The sequence below is a fragment of the Struthio camelus genome, chromosome 2, assembly GCF_040807025.1.
Source record: "Struthio camelus isolate bStrCam1 chromosome 2, bStrCam1.hap1, whole genome shotgun sequence".
NCBI lineage: Eukaryota > Metazoa > Chordata > Aves > Struthioniformes > Struthionidae > Struthio > Struthio camelus.
In genome coordinates this window covers 32096341-32115443 of record NC_090943.1, presented here as the reverse complement: position 1 = coordinate 32115443, position 19103 = coordinate 32096341, and the positions used below count along the sequence as shown (strand labels likewise).

The 19103-nt window shown below is 39.4% G+C and overlaps 1 protein-coding gene across 3 annotated transcripts in view; it reads right to left on the bottom strand.

Annotated features, from left to right (window-relative positions):
* The window catches only part of SCIN (scinderin), a 107678-nt gene that overhangs the window by 62509 nt on the left and 26066 nt on the right, over positions 1-19103 (bottom strand). Inside the window, exons 3-8 of one of the 3 annotated variants that reach the window (XM_068934986.1) lie at positions 11872-12023; positions 10792-10848; positions 7799-7978; positions 7219-7278; positions 6292-6395; positions 2110-2196 (exon numbers count right to left, since the gene is read on the bottom strand). In XM_068934986.1, the coding sequence (XP_068791087.1) occupies positions 2110-2131 (22 nt within the window). In that variant the 5' untranslated portion in view covers positions 2132-2196; positions 6292-6395; positions 7219-7278; ... (1 more) ...; positions 10792-10848; positions 11872-12023. Of the gene's footprint in view, positions 1-2109; positions 2197-6291; positions 6396-7218; positions 7979-10791; positions 10849-11871; positions 12024-19103 lie in introns of those variants that run through there. The other 2 variants (XM_068934987.1, XM_068934988.1) reach the window with 2 other exon arrangements.

The window sequence follows — 19103 nt, the reverse complement described above, 5'->3', positions numbered from 1 at the left end:
ACATTCCAGAGATTTTGCATAACATTTTAAGCAATCGAAAGCTTTCTGACATGCAGTTATTTCAAAGTGAAATTTTGCAAAAAAAAAAAAAGAGAACTACTCTGGGATTTGTTATTGATATGCATTCAGAAAGAATATTTAAAATTAAATTTAATGTGCTTTTGCCTAGTGTTTGATATAGTAACCAGGGTGGAGAAGACTATAAAATAACATCCCTTTAGTGTTCCAGAAGGCACAGGTCAAATCATGATTACCACACTCATTAGAAATTACGCTAGCAGTTTCAGACTACTTTAGACATTTCAAAAAAACCTAATTTCCCAAAGATTATATTTTAGTGGTAAATTATAGCTTTGTCATGAACATAGCAAAGGCATAGTGCTGTGTTAGCTTTGGAGTATGGAAGGGAAAGCGTTTTGCCTCACACCCTTTCCTGGGGGGAGGGTGGCTATCGCAGCTGACAGCTGTTTCAGACCTGAAGCACAGACATGGAGGGAAAATGCAACATTTCTACCAGCTTGACTGCACAGTTTGAAGTATGGTAATCTTTGAATGCCTGCTTTTTCCTAGTCGCATGTGCAGTGCCCTAACAAGCTGCACAGCAGCATCAGAAGGTCTTCTGGCTCCTCTTCTACTCCTCAGAACAGCAGACATTCAAATTTGTAGCGAGCTTACAGCTTTGGTAGTGACTCCAGGGAATTCAAGGTCGTAATCTCACCTCATGAAAAACTTTGCTCTTTTGTTTTGCTATGTTTTACTTCCAAAACCTTTTTAATATTCAATAAGGGACCTTTTTTTTCCTTAGAATATTGTTATTATATGCTGCATAGAACCAGTGTGTGGGTGTGGATGTGTGTACACATATGAAAAACCAGTATGTTAGGTACCAAGTTCTGATTTTTATCAGGATCCTTCAGGATTGCACCAAAGCGAGGTTTTGTTTCCAGGTGTTACATGCACATTCTAGGGCCCAAAACGAGCTCCTAGAAGCTGAACTCCTGCATCTTTCCCAGTAGCAATAACTTTCAGTCTTGACTTTTTAAAGTCTATATTCTTTTACAAGGCATTGCATTGAATTACAGTTACAGGAACATTTGAATGAAAGGAGGAAGGAGTTTTTTTCAAACATTTTGAGTGTGTCCTTCTACAAAGTTTCTTTCTTCTTCACCACATATTCCAAATACCTTCCTGAACTTTATATCCCTATCTGAACAATGGGATTACGTATATTTATTTTTTCCTCCAATTTCACATTATGAAGTTTGCTGTACACAGCATATGCGCGTCAAAAGCACAGTCTTGTCCAAACGGACGCAGAGGTCAGTTCTCATCTCCGCTACTGCTGAGTTACAAATTGATCAAGTTATTTTAGATTTATTTTAGAACTAACTTTAGATAAGTTAGTTCACAGATCTGCACTAAGTTCTTATTTCCAATATACTTGTTAAAAATCATCACTGAAATTGTGTAAATGAAAGGAGAATTAGACCATATAGCTTTGAAAGCAGTTATTGAAACTAGGCTATAGAATTATGTTACCTTCTGTTAATTCTCTCCAGTCTCTCATCAGTTCCTCAAACCATCCTGCTCAGTAGCCCAACTTTAACAGGAGAGGCCTTAACAAAACTGGAATGAGTTGAAGAAAGAATGAAACCTAGCTTTCCTCCTTACTGGAGTTTGCTTGGCTGCTTGGAGATGCTAGGAGAGTGCATGTGCATGTGAATCTCCCACCCTCATTTACCAAATAGTAACTCTGAATTTGGACAGAAGAAATAAACTTATTCATCGTAGCTGTGATAGATATCTACAGTAGAACCAATGTTTTTTTAGTCAGATTCACTAGTCAAGGCAAAACAGCTGTAAGATTAATTTAACTACTCAGTAAAACTAGGTTTTAAGCTTCTTTACATTTTCAGAATAGCACAGAACAATCACCATAGTGGTATGGCTGCTCTTTCAAATACAGAGTAGCTCCTCATTAATAGATAGTTGCAAGCCTTGAGCTAAGTATTTAAAATTACTTTTTTTTTTCATCATATCTCACACATGACCTTATTGTGGAGTAGGAAACCATAGACTGAAACTAGTTTTTTCAATACATCCACTGACCTTGACATAAAATTTGAAGCATCTGTGTTCGATTTGTTCTGTTTTTAAACTGTAGATCCTGAATACTTACTTAAATCACTGAAATATCTGAAACAGAAAAGAAGAGGAGGGATATGTGAAAAAGAAGGGGACAATTTTCTGTTTTCTGACTCTCTGGAAAAGTCTATTTTGAAGGTTTCTTGAATTTGGTACATGAACTTGGAAAAATAAACATTTTCTGTATTGTTAAAAATATCCAATTCCTACCAAGCTCATTGCTGACTCCCAGTTGTTTTCTTAAACCACAAGTGATTGTTGCACATAACCTAATAAGTAGGGTGGTTTCAAGCTACTCAGGAATAACACTCCTTATAATTGTGAGCTTTGCTGCTGTGTTTCAGCTACAATGTATCAGCCAAGTTTAATTATACCATCCCAAAGCACTAGGAGCAGTAACAAGAGTCCTGTAACAGACTATTAAAATGAAGATACACTCTCAGCATTGTTTCTGTTTGAAGAGGGACAGGAAATAATCTAAGTTTCCTTGATCAACCTTCCCAAATTAAGTGAGTAGTTTCTAAGATCACTGACATTAACTGGGGATCTGCTTGCTGAATTTAGTGGAGCTAAAGGCAAAGCTGTCTGAAGGAGATCAAAAAACATCCATAAATTTCTGTTTATACGTCACGATTGCCTGTTTATGAAATTCACTTCTTTTTCTCTGAGATATTGAAAAGTGTACTAATTCTCTAAAAAGATGCTGAGATCTGCAAACCTGTTGGAAACAGCTTCTAAAATAGACATGTTTTGATAGAGCATGTTCAAGACAAGAGGTCTTGAACTTGCCCGAGAGGTCTACAGGAAGAACTATTTAAATCAAAGCTTGGGACTGATTCCTGTTTCAAGATACTGAGGCATACCTAGTGGAAGAGGACTCAATCTCTCTGTTTTCTGATTAGCACTGTACATAGAAAGCCTGAAGGTGCCTTAGCACCACTGTGTTAAGAACCACACCAGGAACATAACATTTTTTTCAAATTGATTTCAAAAATGTGAGTGACAAGGAAGGCCACAAGGAAATATTGTGTTAGGTTTTTGCCAATCATCAGGAGAAAATTTTTTCAAAAGAAAGTCTGAAGAACATACGTTTCTTGTCAACTCAAGTCTAATCAGTAAATCCTGCAACTCCCTCTGCCTTAGACTCCAAAGTAAGAGTTGATCTTGGAGTCTGTACATTTTCTCAATGTCTTTAAGGAGCCTAATTTTCTAGTGAAGGTATGTCCTAAGGGACAGAAATATATTTCATTGGCAGACCCCGTTCTCCTGACTACTCTTCTGATTTGATCATTCACTGACAAACAACTGGCAGATACCAGATAAAATAAAGTATGAGGGAAAAATGCACAATTGATTTGAGACAGTGAAGTGCACAGATTATTTACACATCCTCAATTCTATCTAGCATTAGGCATAGTTCCCAGAATATATGACCACTCTGATTCTATGAAAAGAACATGTCTCCATTATTTATTATTCCCTCAGTTCCTTCTTATCAATAGTACAGTGTATACTTGTGCTCCCAAACAGAAGTACAGCATTTGTTCCTCCCAGGGTTAAACAGAAGTTGAACAGCTACAAAGCACCTCTTAGCTTCTCCCCCTCTAATTCAGTAGATTAGGTATCTCTTTCCCTGGGTCTTCAGTTCATTCTGCTAATGCAATTCCCATCCTATCATGCTGGGAAGGGTAAGCTCCCTAGTGCAAGGAAGGGTAAAGCTTTGCAGTCTCTTGCTTTCTCCTGCCCCACCTTTTCAAACTCTGTTCCTGAGCTTTCTTCACTAGCTCTGCCTAGAAACCAAGCCTAAACATTATCTCTACCCCAAGCATTCCCCCTTGTGATAATGCATGTGTGCTAGAAACCATTAAAAATATATAGTAGATTCAATAAATGCATTTGGTAAATTTTGATCATATTCTTATTCTATGACACAACAAGACAGCGTTAAGCCACTGTGCCCTCAAAAGTTCAGGTCTGGAAGTCATTTAAGGCTTTGTCCAACTCTTACTGGATTCAAGATGACACTTGTTTATTTACTTGGTGCCAGGTTTCACATAGGGCATACTGGCCAACTTTGATCAGAGGGAAGCGTGCATATCAATATACTATTTTAAAATAGACCGGGCCATTATATTCGCTTTCCTTCCTCGCCTTTTCCACAAGGCCAGAAAATTTCCTCAGTTAGGAGAAAGAGATTCCCTTGGTACTCTTTGGCTTTGTATGGTATTCATCTGGTTCTCGTTATTTTCATTAGTAACATTGTTTATTTTTTACTTTGAGAGGTTCATAACCATCAGCAAGAACAATTACCCTCCTAGGAAAACACTGAAATGCATTTGTTTACTGCACTGTGTTTTGACTTCCACTGGCTGCTGTGGGATTGCTGTGCTCCTATCCATCTCTTCCAAGGAAAATTTGAGAAACACCATTACCACTCATGTACTACCTCCTTCAGCTACGTAGGATGCTAGTGAAAATAAACTTCAAGTGTTTTTTTTCATTTGTTTGTTTTTACAAAATAAAAGACACTGGTAAAAAGCAGCAGGTGAGGAACACGTTACAGATAAGTATATTGAGCTGAGTATAATTTTAGTACAACCTACATGACAGACACTTCCTTGTTTTACTTTTTCATCCAAGAAAAGGCCTCTGTGGAGGAAAAGCAACCCTTCAATGTTTATAAATCTTTGTATTTTAAACAGTTGCAGAATAGACCTTCTATGTTTCATGTGTTGCCTGTTGGTTTGTAACATGAGGAAATCCCATGCTACTAAAATCAAACTGGCTCTTCAGTAAAAGAACTATTTACAGACATCTGCAGCGACAGCAACCATTCCTGTGGACTGGCCTCCTGCTACCTCCTCTGAGTCTCTCTGCATGCAGCTTCTTACCCTGCTTCTCTCCAGTTTTATTGCCGTTGTTGCCCTTTGCAATTGTGTATGCAAAATTTAACCAGAAAATTCCCAGCGCTTACTGAGCTGATACAAAGATTGGTATCTGAAGTAAAATAAAGACGTAAATGCTGTATAAATGGAAACAGTACACCCAGTACGTACTTCATTTAGGCCTCGCTCCTTTATTGACTATTGCACAGCTCTCCTATTTTATAATAAAATAGGATACTCCGCAGGAAAAGTTCTATACATATGCAAAATATTAGTATTAATTAATAACTTATTGAATCTAATGATTTTTCTTTATAGAGTCAGTTTGCTTGGGTGATATTTTGGAGCACGCTTTTGTGTAATACCCTTATTATTACAGCACTTACAACTAACTTGTAAGCCTCCTTCTTTCTTTAAGACTTTCAGAAAGGATCCGGATTCACTCTCTGCATCTATATAAGTCCTAAATGTTTTTATAAAATGATTCCAAAAGAAACAATACAATAATGCTGTAGAAAGCAAAAGAATTCATCTCCTTAAACCTGTTCCTCAGATCCGTGAAGTCAATGAAACCTATTGACTGGAAAGGATTTTAGTTCAGAGGCATTTTTGGTAATGGATGCTGGTCATTTCTCATACACGGGGCTAAGTGATGTTCAATCTGCAGCTGACTGTGTGCCCAAATGGCTGACATAGCCATCAGCAAGATTTACAGTGCATTTACACTGCCACAGTGAGAATGAAAAAATAAAAAAGGATTATGAGATTTTGCTTGAATCTCCACTATTAACAGCCGCTCAGGCGTAAGAACAACACTTTAGCCAGTACTTGATATAAAACCCATACTCTAGTTTCTCTGAGGTTTAAGAACTTTACGCAGTGGTCACAGGAGGTGGAGATCAGCCTGAATGGCAAACAGGAGAATCACAGGAGCTCTCAGTGGTCTGCAAGAGCTCAGGCCATGTGTGTCTGTGTCATGCAATAAATGCGTTACCAAATGCATTTATTGAACCTACTAAATACTTTTAAAATGTTTTCTAGCACACACATGTGTATCTGTATCATGCCGGTGTATCTCACTCCCCACTGCAACCAAACGCAAGGAGTTACCCCCATCTTGCAAGTCAGGAGGAAGATATACCTCTGCCATGTAACTTTTTGAAGATGAGGTGTGATGCAGGAATGGAAGGGCAGGCTCAGTCCTCTTTTGAGCGAAAGCTCTGGAAAAGCCTCCACATCTGTTATAAGAGATTAAGTTTACCTGTGAGACTTGGACTGAAACCGACTCTTTTCGCACGCTTTTTGGGCAAGTTATTCAACTTCTCTGTGCAGTCATTTAACTTCTCTGTGCTCCTTTTTTCCCAGCTGTAAAAAGACAACATCAATAGTGTTCTTCCAAAGGTATGCCACATTTCTATCTCACCCTTATTGCTGTGGGGCAGCTCAGCTAATATTTACATATTAGTACATTACTGTACATTGGTACAGCACTATTATATTTTGATTATATCTACCAACAAGAAGTCAAATCCTAATAACCTTTGAAATCCACTAGCTATTCAATTTTTACTAACTCCTTCACTGCCATGTGTGACTGCACAGAGAAAACACCATTTTCTAGGCCAAGTTTATCTGGCCTTCAGAAAACACACAATTTCCAGGCAGACTGAGGACTTGATTTTTTCCAAATCTAAGTTTAGACAGTAGCAAATTTCAAATCAAACAAGTGTCTGAAGAAAAAAGGCAATTGCTCCCTGATTGGTAGGAAGATGTGTTTAACATAAAGTATGCCTTTTTCAGTGTTAACATACTACACATTTTTTCTTTTCACTGTGGTTTCATCTGGGAAATCACAGAGAAAGGCTGAACTGCACACAGTGCGCACAAAGCTATGAGATCATTGCTTAAGGGATTTTCATTAGCGCCTCAAGCTTCTCACTGTGGTGTGCAAGTCATTATCTCTTGGAAAGGGCAAAACAATCCAATACGCAATTTTTCTTATGCTAAATCACCAGCTGGCATATATTTACTGTTCAGCTTACTTACAGTTTAAATCCAGTTATGAGATCAAATCTAGCTTTTAGATATGGCTCCAAAGCCCTTGGCAGTGCACATGGCCTTTAAAAAGTGCTTCCCCCTCTTATACTCAACACCCCCATACACTGTTTTTAAGGGAAATTGAAATTACCTGATGGTGTTGAGCTTTGAGGGCCTATAATAATTAGAGTGAAGGGCAAAACAGCTGTTTCTGTCAAAGCAAGAGGAAGTGTGGGGGGAATCATTGTAATGCAGTTTGCTGATCACAAGTTCTTCAGTGGAAATGGCAGGGAGTTTCCAAAATAAACTCATAATGACACTTGTCCTCATCAGTCCTCAAGAGCATGATGGGCTGTGCCATTTCTTTTACATCCAGACGACTGCAGGACTGGGAAAAGAATTAATGGACTGGAAGAGGCTGTAAGTAATTTTTAGCAATATGGAGATACACATAGAGAGAGGGATTTGTTAAGGAGAAAAAGATAATAATACCGCCCTCTGTGTTATTTCAGAAGTAAGGGAAAGAGATCATATACTCATTGATATAACCACATTGTTTCCCATGTTTACTATGTTCCTGTTCAATACTGGTATTTACAGTAACAAACAGATATTTTCTAAAATATTTAAACATAATTCATAAGGTGAACTATCTATACCAGTGTTTGCCCTGCTTGAAGGGCCTAGATCTCCTTTCTCATACCAGTCCAGGGTTCTCAGAGAGCTGATACCTGAAATAACAGGACACAAGACACAAACACGACGTTACTCAGCACCACTAGTATCTGTCATAGCACCTGCAGGCACATATATTTCCTAAGGCCTGAAGGCTGATGTTTAGCTTGGATAAGGCTGTAGAACTTGAATCCCACTGCTTGCCACTTATCACCGTGCAGCTGAGGCTAAGGTTCCTGTGAAAGGAAAGACATGGTCATTGAAACATAGTCATCAATTACCGTGTAAAACGACATCAGGCTAGTATCAGACATCACAGACATAAACATAGTTTAGAACAAACTGATTTGTTCTACAAACAAGATCCAGAATTTCTCTGTGAGAAGTTTGTTTTAGACCACATGGAAGCATAAAGTGGCACATTTCCTAGGCATTTTTCTGTCATCCCAGGATCCTGAACGCCAGACCTAGGGGCTGTGTTAGAGGGCATGGTAATGTGTTAGCAGCCCAGGAACATCGAAGGAGTGCATGTTGGAAGCTAAAAAAGAAAATTGTCTCCTAACACATTAAACAGAGGTCCTACTTTCAACCTACTTTAGAAAGCAGCCTACCATGGCCCTGCTTTGAGTAGAGGTTAGACCACACAACCCCCAGAAGCCTCTTCCAGCCTAAGTTATCTATGATTCTACACATGGGGAAAAGCACAATTCTTTTGCTGCCAGTTTGGCAGGAAGATAATTACTGATTCACAAAAGCTGCAACAAAAGTCAGGATCGAGAAAGTTTCCACAGACATTTCCATAGGCATGTTTACTGACAGAGGATTGTGATAAAGGCACCTTGTGATATGCCAGGAGAGGTGGCTGGAATGCACAGTCTATCCTTACCAATCCATCAGCAAGTGTCCCGGTCAAGCTTAGGATTTTACTTCTTATCTCACACACCATTCACATTGCCCAAGCTGTAGGGTGACTGCAAAAATTCCCTCTCCCCTTCCCCAAGCATCTACATTAGCACTCCAGACATGAAAAAGAAATTTGCTCCTTTTCTTTGGAAGAGCGTGCAAGACCACATCAAGGAATGCCCTGACTTTGCTGGCCCACCATAGAGGAGAATTTCAAGCATAACCAGCAGAAATTAATTCATTTGAACATAAAGCAACCTTAGATAAATAGATGCCCTAAATTAAAAATGTATTATTTTAGGATATACAAATTACTCATCTTTCTCAGTCTGATAGAAACTAACAGTGTGAAATGTAAATCTGTCAGCAACAAGACAGGTTCCAGCTCTTAGTTCAGCTATTTTGAGTCACGTACTGACTATAAACAAGTGCATACAATCTGGCAGAATAAGAATTTGTATCTGGAAGACAAAGCTATTTAATAATACTTCTTTTGCTTTGATCATCAAGTTACTCAGAACTGCTTTCTACAGCTTCAATTCTGGCTCTTGGGAACATCTGTGCTGAAGACTTGAGCATAAAATAGAGATGCTCAAGCTGGGTATTAGAGCACCCCAGCTAAGACCGCAGAGAACTCTGTTCAGACGTGTATTTTTCCAAGAAGGATCAGTTGTTCCAGTGGAGGTCAGTGTTGTGACCAGCACTTTTGCATTACTTCAGCTCACTCAGATAATCCACACTGCAGCACAGACTCTGAGGCAATGCTGCATTGCCTGCATCGACACATGGAGCCTCTGTAGGACAGAAGGGTCATCCTGGATACAGCTAGGAACTCACTTGGTAGTAACCTTTCCCTAGTGCAAGCCAGCCTGAGGAAAGGCCATCTAAACTGTCTGCACTTTTTGCTCTGACCTCAAAAAAGAGGTCTATTGAGTTTAATCAAGTGTCAGTGTCTCCAGGCCTACCCAGACGCATGGAATTATGGCTTCTGCCAGCACCTATCAATCCTTCCTCATCTAAGATCACAGGAGACCAAAAAGATGTCTGCCCTCTGGATCAGATTGGATTCAGTGTCCCTGCTCTACCAGAACAAGAACTAACACCACCACCAACCTCTCCTTGCTGTAGCCATCCTAGATTTTCCCCTGTACAATCTAAGAACACAGTATGAACACCACGTCACCTTCTGAGCCTCTGAGAGTAGAAAAGTAAAAAGGTAAGTTAGAGCTACAAAACAGAGAGGTGGCTGACATGAGAAGGATCTTTGACAGGTTCATCAGAGAACTCACCTTCAGATGAGCTTTCATATGTGAATCAGAGCACAAGGCATTGAAATGCCTAGAGATGTTTGTGTTTAGCCATCTGATCTTACAAATGTGCATGTGCAGATTTTACAAATATCACTTAGTGTATTGACCTGCCACTATTTAGTAGAGTTATATTCACAGCTCAGCATCTCTCATCCCCTACACCAACTCCTTGAACAATTTATTTTCTCCTTAACCCACCATTTGCTAATCTTCAGTAATACTAATGGGAGCTGTTTTGTAAAGACAATGGAGACATTTTCTTTTTTGAAATCCTGTATTTCTAGTGTTTGTTGTATGTTTATAAACCATCAAAGTTTTCTCCCAATATATGCATATTCTGAAACAGTCTGCATCTTTGGACAGTCTAACATGGATATCTGAATTCCTACCATGAATTGCCATGTGCAGTGCTGTATAATTTTCTATTAAAGGCTAAAATGAGAAAATATTCCCCAAGTGATTATCTTTACAGGCTCCATCAAAGTCAGTAAGAGCAAGAAAACAGAATTACATTTTTGAAGAGGTAAAAGAAATTGGTTGTCCATATCCCTAGCTCTGTAGCGTGCTGGTGCTTTCCTGAGAACTTCCCAGTTCTCTCCTGAAGTTCACCTACTGCATAATGCAAAATAGCTAAAATCAATCTAATTCAGAAGTAAAAAAAAAAAAAACCAGCAATAACAATAACAAAAACATAGATTTTTTTAAAAAGCTTTTGATGCACAAAAAAGCAGGGAGTTGTCCAATAGTCTAATTAACTGTAAATGAAGCAAATTTTGGCAGCCAGGGATCCCTCGGTAGTAGCAGCCAGGGATCCCATTGGCTTTGACAAGGCTTACATGTAAGAAATCTGTAGGAGTCCTTTTGCCTTGCTTTCTGTCGTTCAGGTCCAGGATCTGAAAATATTAAGCAAAGGATGTTCATCAATGATAGGAGAAACTGTTTGGACTGTAACCTGTAGCCTGTAAGTTGTAACCTGTAAACTGTAATCTGTAGCCTGTAAGTTTCTGAACCTGAGAAAAAACTTCTTCGCTGTGAGGGTGACTGAGCATTGGAACAGGCTGCCCAGAGAGGTGGTAGAGTCTCCTTCCCTGGAGATATTCAGAACCCGTCTGGATGTGATCCTGGGCAACATGCTCTAGGTGACCCTGCTTGAGCAGGGAGGTTGGACTAGATGATCTCCAGAGGTCCCTTCCAACCTAAACGATTCTGTGATTCCGTGATTCCGTAACGTTTAGAAAACTGTTTACTGCTGACCAGAAAGGGTTCCAGAAAAAGGAGCACCCAAACATATATGGTAAAAAATATAAGCAAAAAAACAAAACAATAACAACAACAACAGCTGTCCATGGTTTTGTCGTGAGAGTACAACAATATTAGTGTTTTATGCTACACAATAGGTATGTGTGTGTACATTAACTTTGCATGGTTAATTATTTGCAACCAAGCTGTTGTTATAACAGTTGCAGCTATGGCAATTCCAGTAAGAGCAGACAGACGTCCCATTACAGACTATCTACACTGGTAGAACTGTAGATATGCACAGCACACATTGGACTTAATTCAGTTACCTGAGTACAAACCACTATTAAATGCTTATATCAGCAAATCTACACTGGGAAGCAGTTTTTCTGAGCTAATAATCCTGCTTCTATCAGGTATCCCTAAAATTGAATATATTTGCATGAGTAAGTAAGTTGTGTGAAATAGTTCCAGTCTATTAGTTAGAGCTAGGGAAAAGATTTTCTCTGATACTGAATCTTACCAAAAACATTGCTAGTTACTCGTTATGCCCCATGTGAAGCCACTTAACCCTTCTGTATGGCTGTCTTTCTCTGTCCTACTCCTGCTTCCTACTGTTTATGAACTAATTGCTAATTATCTTAGTGCAATGACTATGTATGTCAGCAAAGACTTACCTATGTTTAAATGTGGTGATTTGAACTTCAAATTGAAAGGATCTCTGGAGTAATTTGTCACAAGATTTGGTAAGTTAGTTTCATACTGCATTGGAAGAGGAAAATACATTGTAGCATCAGATGAACCATCACGCCTAGAACAGAGGACGTTGCTGTGAAATGAAGAACAAGCCTTACAGTTTGGAATTAGGTAATGTATGGAGTACACCTGTTTATCAAGTTAGCATTTTTGTTTATGAAATGAAACCTTTATGGATAAATTCGTAATATATTTAACTAACTGTTCTATACCAGTCAAGCACTGAGCTGTTGAGCTGACAAGAATTACATTTTTTCATTACCCTAAACTTCTTTATCTGCGCGACACCTATCATCATGGTCCTAATATCAGACAAGTCCGGTGGCTGACATTACAGTACAGATGAGGAGTAACAGCAGAAACAGAGCATTCCTCTACAGAAAGGGGCAATGGTCCTGAAAACACAGGAGGTGAAGTTTCTTGGCATAAATATGTTGAGTTCTTTCTTTCATGGAGTTCTTTGCATGCAACTTTTTTCAAACCTTTGTGGTGAACTTAATTAATCATTAACGCACTCTGTGGTCTGCTGCATTACAGTAAGTTTAAGAGATTTCTGTTGCAGGAGAACTTTTGAGAGGGTTAGAAACAATGCTTAAACAAAGTAGTTATGTAACATCAATGATACATTGTTTTTAAACCTATATTTTCCTTGCTTGGAAGCAAAAATGATTCTACATTCAAAGCGGATAGAATTTTAAACTACTGATAAAATTTTCTGCAAGTTGCAAGAAGAAATTGTGAGTGTGGCTACTGGTAGTGCACTTCTTGACTAAATCATGTTTTGCAAACCGGATCAGGTAAGTACGGGACGAGATAGGACACTAGACATCAGGCTTAGTTTTGAGACCAGGTATCTTGATACGGTGAGTTTTCTCCATCAGCCCGTTCTAGAAAACCAATCACCTTCTTGATGTAGATCACTTATATTAGACTGTTTTGTTAGGTACCCAGATTTGACTCACAATTTTTCTAATCTTCTCAGGTTGAAATGGGTATGACAAGACAGTTGGTTTCTTATCAGTTACCAGATAGGAAACAGATAATGATATATTTCTTTGGTTGGCTGAACAAGAGAAAATCAAAATGGTGTGGGCTTGGCAGCAGGATGCCTGCCCTATGAACTCACTGAAGCAGCATAAATAGTGCATGAAGTTACATATTAGAAACTTTATTATAACGAATGCTTAACTACAGACTTTCTGGTGTAATACACTTCTGAAGTGTACGGGATGGAGCAAGAGTTTACAGGGAACAGCACCAGATGAAAGAAACATTGTACACTATTAATTTACATTTTGTATTTTTTGCCTTTCTCTTAATACACCCCCCCTTTCTAATTTTCTGTGGTTCAGTTCTGATTTCCACTTCATGAAACATTTTCCATTACCCTGAATGGTGGAAAAAGGACACCCTATCTCAGTGAACTGTCCAGTAGCCAAATCACACCAAAATAAACCAAATACCATCACGCTTAATTTTTGGACTTACTTTTTGCATAAGATCAAGTATATACTTGATTGCATCAGTGCAGCTAGTCCTTAGGTATGTTTTTCATTTAGAGAATTTGCACTGAGGTTGGTTATTTCCTCTTAAACTCCTAAAGAGACATCATTAAGGGTACTCCCCAGAGGGAAATTTTAGTGAGGAGAAAAAAAAAAAAAAGCAAAATCCCCTGCATAGGTAAGTCCTTAGTTCCACTGAATTTGCATCACTGTACTGTCTGCAACCCTAAGCAGCCTAATTTTTCAGTTGGCTAAAATGTTAACAAGACATTAGATGTTAACTAATCTGACAGTATGCATTATTTTCCTCTAAATTTCAGAGTAGAGCTCCCTTCTACCTCCAGGCCAAGTCCTGAAGACAGCCTAAGGATGTTTTGCTGTTATCAGGAACTTAATCAGGAATTTACGGTCACATGTTTTTGCTTTTTCCTTATTTCTTTTCAGATATGCCGACTTGTTACGACCAGTTTCACTCAGGGTGGAATTTCACCAAACACAGGAAAACTTCAGTCCAGATATAAAAGTGCTGAGCAGCAATGCTGGATTCCTCAGACAGCGTGCCTAGTTCAGACAAGGAGCTTGAAGCCAGATCTCACCCCTCATTGCTAAATGTCCTGGCCATTTAGTTATTGGACTTCTGGGAATCAGTTGTTGGAGCCAGTCAAATTATTAAAGCATTATTTTTCTCCTGATGTGGAATTAAGAAAGTTCTGAAATCTTGAGAACATTTCCTCCCACCTCCTGAGTGCTGACCTTAGAGAGTGCAAAATCAGAGATGCAAGGCCAAACATGAGATTTTTTTCCCCCCTTCCACTGGTTGCAAATTTTCATTAGAGGTCAAGACTTGAGAAAAAGACAAGAAACTTCTACTTAAGAGGGGAAGGTTTTGTTCAGTAGGTTTTAAGAGAAATTAGCATTTAATTAGAATTTTAGAAGCATGGGCATCTTGAAATAAAGCAGAATTTTCCTTGAGATGGAATATTATTGGATAAATTTCTTTCGGCAGTAATAGTTAACTGAAAGTTTGTTTTTAATTAACTTAGGTAAACTCAAAACAGGGAAGTAAAATTCTTGCTAAAGCAGTATGGTAAATAAATGAAGATATGACTTATACTTTCATAAAGACAGCATGAGGGGAAAATATTTATTGTTTTCTATGACAATGTAACACTGACTGTACGCCCTTTATGTATTTTCTCAATAAGTTATATATCCAGGTTTGCTTTGGAGACCAGAAGGGTAAAAACAGTTTTTTGTTTACTTTCTGGGCCTTGTTTCCAATTTTAGAAATAGCAAGCTTGCTGATTTGTTTTTTTTAGGGGAGAGAGAAAAAAATGGCAAAAAGTCAGAACAAATATCCTTTTGATTTCAAGTTGTTCTTACTTAGCAATTTTAATGTTAAAGGTACTGATTTTTCTTTTTAATTTTGGATGCACTGATCCAAGCTGTATCTTGGATTTTTTCATTTCCTTTGCAAGTTTTCTGTACATAATTTCATTTTCAGCTGCTGTGACAAGGGGATGGTTTCCTGCTACGTGGAATGCACAGGTGCCAGCATAATAACATCCTGGTCTCACTTAGGGCTGCAAAATGGAAAAATTACCATAAAATTGAAGTCTTTTTAGCAAATAATTTATACTTACCACACAGCAATATACCAAAGTCGTATCCTCACGGCTGTACTGCCTGCTGGGGTTTCCTTTTTTTTTTCCTAGTGAGACTGACACCTAGTGGTTTAATTAATGGATCATCAAACATTTACTCATTGTTTCAACGTGTTTGCTTTGTAAAAGCATGGGAGCATAAAAGCATATTTTATTTGTCTATAATAACGTGGTTTGGGGTCTTGATACACTTATATTCACTATTCTTCACAAACAGTGTCTTGGCCTTGCAAGAGCTCCTGCATGGAAACCCAGAGACAAGCAGAGGCATCTCCTTTTCCTTTCCTGAAGGAGGAAGGAGCAGCCTGGACTTAAGCCTGGAAAGCTGATGTATGACTATGGATTCAGAGGTTGTTGTTTGCTCCACTTCCCCTTTTCCTTTCCTTGTGGCTTCTGAGAGAGTTGGATGATCTATAGAGCCTGTAGCTAAAATTAGGAGGCTGCTTTAGCCACATATCTCTGTTGGCTTCACATTGCTGCACTGGTTTGTCATCATAAAAAAGAAAATTTGTTTGCAGAAAATTTATTTTGACTTTCAAATGTAAATCGTGAATTGGCATTGTGAATATAATGGCCTGTCTGTGGATTTTTTTCCTTCTCAGATATTGCAATCCCTGGCAAAAAGAAAAAGACACGGAAACAGTAGGACTTTTATTACTGATAATTATTTTCAGCCTGGCTAACCTTGTCTGTATAACCTAGCTCATTCATTGAATATAAATATGTACTTGCACTTCAATATTATTTAGTACCTACGCTCAGATGAATAACTGTTGCTTCTTTCTCTGAGTTCTGCAACATAACCAGAAGCAGTAGACTCCTAACCCTATATAAAGCCCATCTGAGGTCAAAAGCATGGGTATTCAGGAATCTACCCATTCATACCACCTTATAGGAAGAGGAGATGCAGCTTCTCTTCTGCCTCAAATACCTATCACTAAGTAGAAACACAAACAAAACCTCTCCCACATTTTTATTCTCATCTTGTTAAACAGCTACAGGTGTGTGCAGGCCCCCCTGCACAGCCAGGATTTGATGTTCGCTAGGTGGAGGTGGACATACGCTAGTCTCAGTTCACCCAAGCAGGACTGACCAAACAAACCTCCAATCAGGAAGAAAGTTGAAACTTGAGTCTGCATCCCGCTTGATGCATTTTCGTGTTTCTCTGCATTCCTGGAACCGCCCAGGCCAAACATTAATTAGAGCTGCCCCAGCCCTATCCTAATATGTGCTTAGGTGTTACGTACTGCCGCAGGCTATCTCATCAGCTAGCCTCACTGCAGCTTCGCCCTCTTCCCCCAGGGCTGGAGGCAGGCCCTTCACTCCTGTCTAAGAACGCATCTGGGCAGGGTGATGAGCTTGATGCTGTAAGGGACCATTGGAGCAGCATTAATGCCCTAATAGGTGATAAAGTATTTATTCCCATGCATGGAGCTAAATACTGCCTTATCTCGGTTCTGTCTCTCACTGGTCTTAAAGCTAACCCCAGGATCACTTTCTTTTTACACTCTATCTGTAAACATAGCATAAAATGTTCATTGTACATCTTAAATAAGGCAAATGGGAAGAGGATCCAAGGACACCCAGTGTCCACTCCTGCCCTTCTTCAGCCTCGTGTACCCCACTGTAGATGAGTCCCCTCTCCCACTCCTGCTTGGGAGGAGGGGAGCAGGCTAGGGTGAGCTTCTGGGTTCCTGCTCTGCTTTTACCTCCCAGCACGGCTCTGGTTTCCCATCGTGTGGAAGGGGAAGAGTCTGCCAGCAAGCTAGCTGTCCCACCACGACCAGCTGCTGTGGTTATTTGTACATCCAATAAATGGGGAGCAGAACTGATAGTTGATCAGTTATATACTTAAAACAGCCTTTTCCTGTTTTGCAGCTAACCAGAGGGGCTGGCAGACTCCCTGGGGCAGGCTTTAGGTATAGGTAAAATAGGGAGTTGCCCAGGTCAGCAAGCAGCTGCACGCATGAAGAGCAAAGGCCTTTCTGCTTATCTACGCAGTGCCAAAACTCTAATACCTTGTCTTAGCATTGCTGTTGTTGTTGCCATCATGCAAAGGGCCCTCGCAGGTGCCAGGAGCAGAAAGGCTCGGCCCTCCAGAGCTGTGTGTCCTGCCCTGCCCTTCCCCTCTGCCAGCTCTCCTCACTCCCCATGGCAATGCCAGTCCCACAACTGGGAGGCAGCAAAATTCACATTTTGCTGGTACTACCGAAAAGTGTCAAAGCTAGCCAAGCAACCCTTTCCAGAGACTCTTTCATAAGCATACCTCCTCTTTTCACATACTGGGTAACATAAACCACTAATTTACTAGTCATGTGAATACCCTTTTCTCCCTTTTTACCTCTCAGTTCTCCACCTCTTTTCTCCCCTTCCAATTTTCCCCTAAAAGTAAAGTTCTGTAGCCAGAGTAAGTTACTAAAATCTATTTCTCAAGTCTTAATTGTCCCCCTCCCCACCATACCAATGCGATTTTCCATTGATTTCACCAAAGCGGAAAGGCTGTGTATTTTCACACACACTTCCTCTGTCAGCTTTGTTACCTTTGATTTTCCAGGCAGGTTTTTGTGTCTTAGAAACCGAAACTTGCTGCTCCAAAGTGCACACAAATCCATATGCACAGGGATGAATAAGGACACCAGAGAGACGTATTTCACAGAAAAGACAGAGAAACCACTCACCACTCTCTGCCCTCCTGACCAGCTTCACGTGCTGTCTCACTGAAAGCAGAGGACTTCTGCTCTAGGGGAAGTTAAGCAAAGAGGTGAACTTGCAGCACACCCTTATTCGGGGAGATGTTTATTCTTTTGTTGTACAAAAGAGCTGGAATATATAATCGACCCAGCTGGGTTGCTAAGGAACAGGGTCCTGTTGCCTTGGGACTTGATTCAGAATTCAGAAATGAAAATAGTGCCTCAGTAGACTGCATAAAATCAGCTTGAAACCTAGCAACAAGGCCACAAGTTCAATGTGATTCTTTCACATGTTAGAAAACAGAGACATTAGGAGGAAAATATGATTGAGGAAAAGAGAACAGCAATCTGAACACAAAATAGAGCTGTTGTATTACCAATTACGCTAAGGAAGGGAGCTATGTTTTACTAAACATGCTTTTATGACCTGTAAGAACTGACACATTGCTACCCCGCGTTTTCTGTAGGTTCGTATTTACCAGAACAAATAAATACAAAAACAGAATTGTTGCTTTTTGCCTCAATATTTACACCAGTATTTCCTGAATATTCATCTTGTGCAGCGTGAGCAACAACATCAGCGCCAGGGTAGCAGGATTAATGTCCTAACTGTATTTGTATTTCAGTTTTCAAGCATTCTGCTAAAAGAAATGTGTGATAGTTGCTACACGTACCTTGAAATGATTACTCTTAAAAATGCATAGATTGTATAACCTGGGGGCGATTACTTAACCACATACACCTATATCACATGTAGTATTTTGTATATTTGCTTATGTACAAATGAAGTATAAAAAAGAAGTATAAAATTAGGAACGGGTTATAATAACCTTTCACCTTAACATACAGTGATCGTTGCTGTTGGAAATTACACTGGTTCAATTAGCTATTTCATTAGAAAAAATTGTTTGCGCTGGTTGCAGAACTTAATTATATAGCTGAAATTGTGGCCAGGACTCCAACAAAGCAGGAAAAGCCTGAAGCGAGTTACAGCTCTCAGCTGAGTAAACATGGCTCAGTCCTTTGTTTTTTTCATGAAAACCATGCAGAACTATTCCTCAGATAAGAGATATGACTGTGTACATTGTGGATTAAACTGGAAAGGAAGGAGGAAGCAAAATTCAATGGTGACAAACCAGCTAGGGCTACCCAAAGAGTTTCTCCCTTCATTTCTCCTTAGTTTTCTTCTTGTAAGTAAAATATTTCCAAAATAAACGGGGGGAACAAACCTTTTTTCCCCCTTAAATTATTCTAAAATTGCAGCAATTCCATCCGGTTCTTCAGCATTTATTATCGG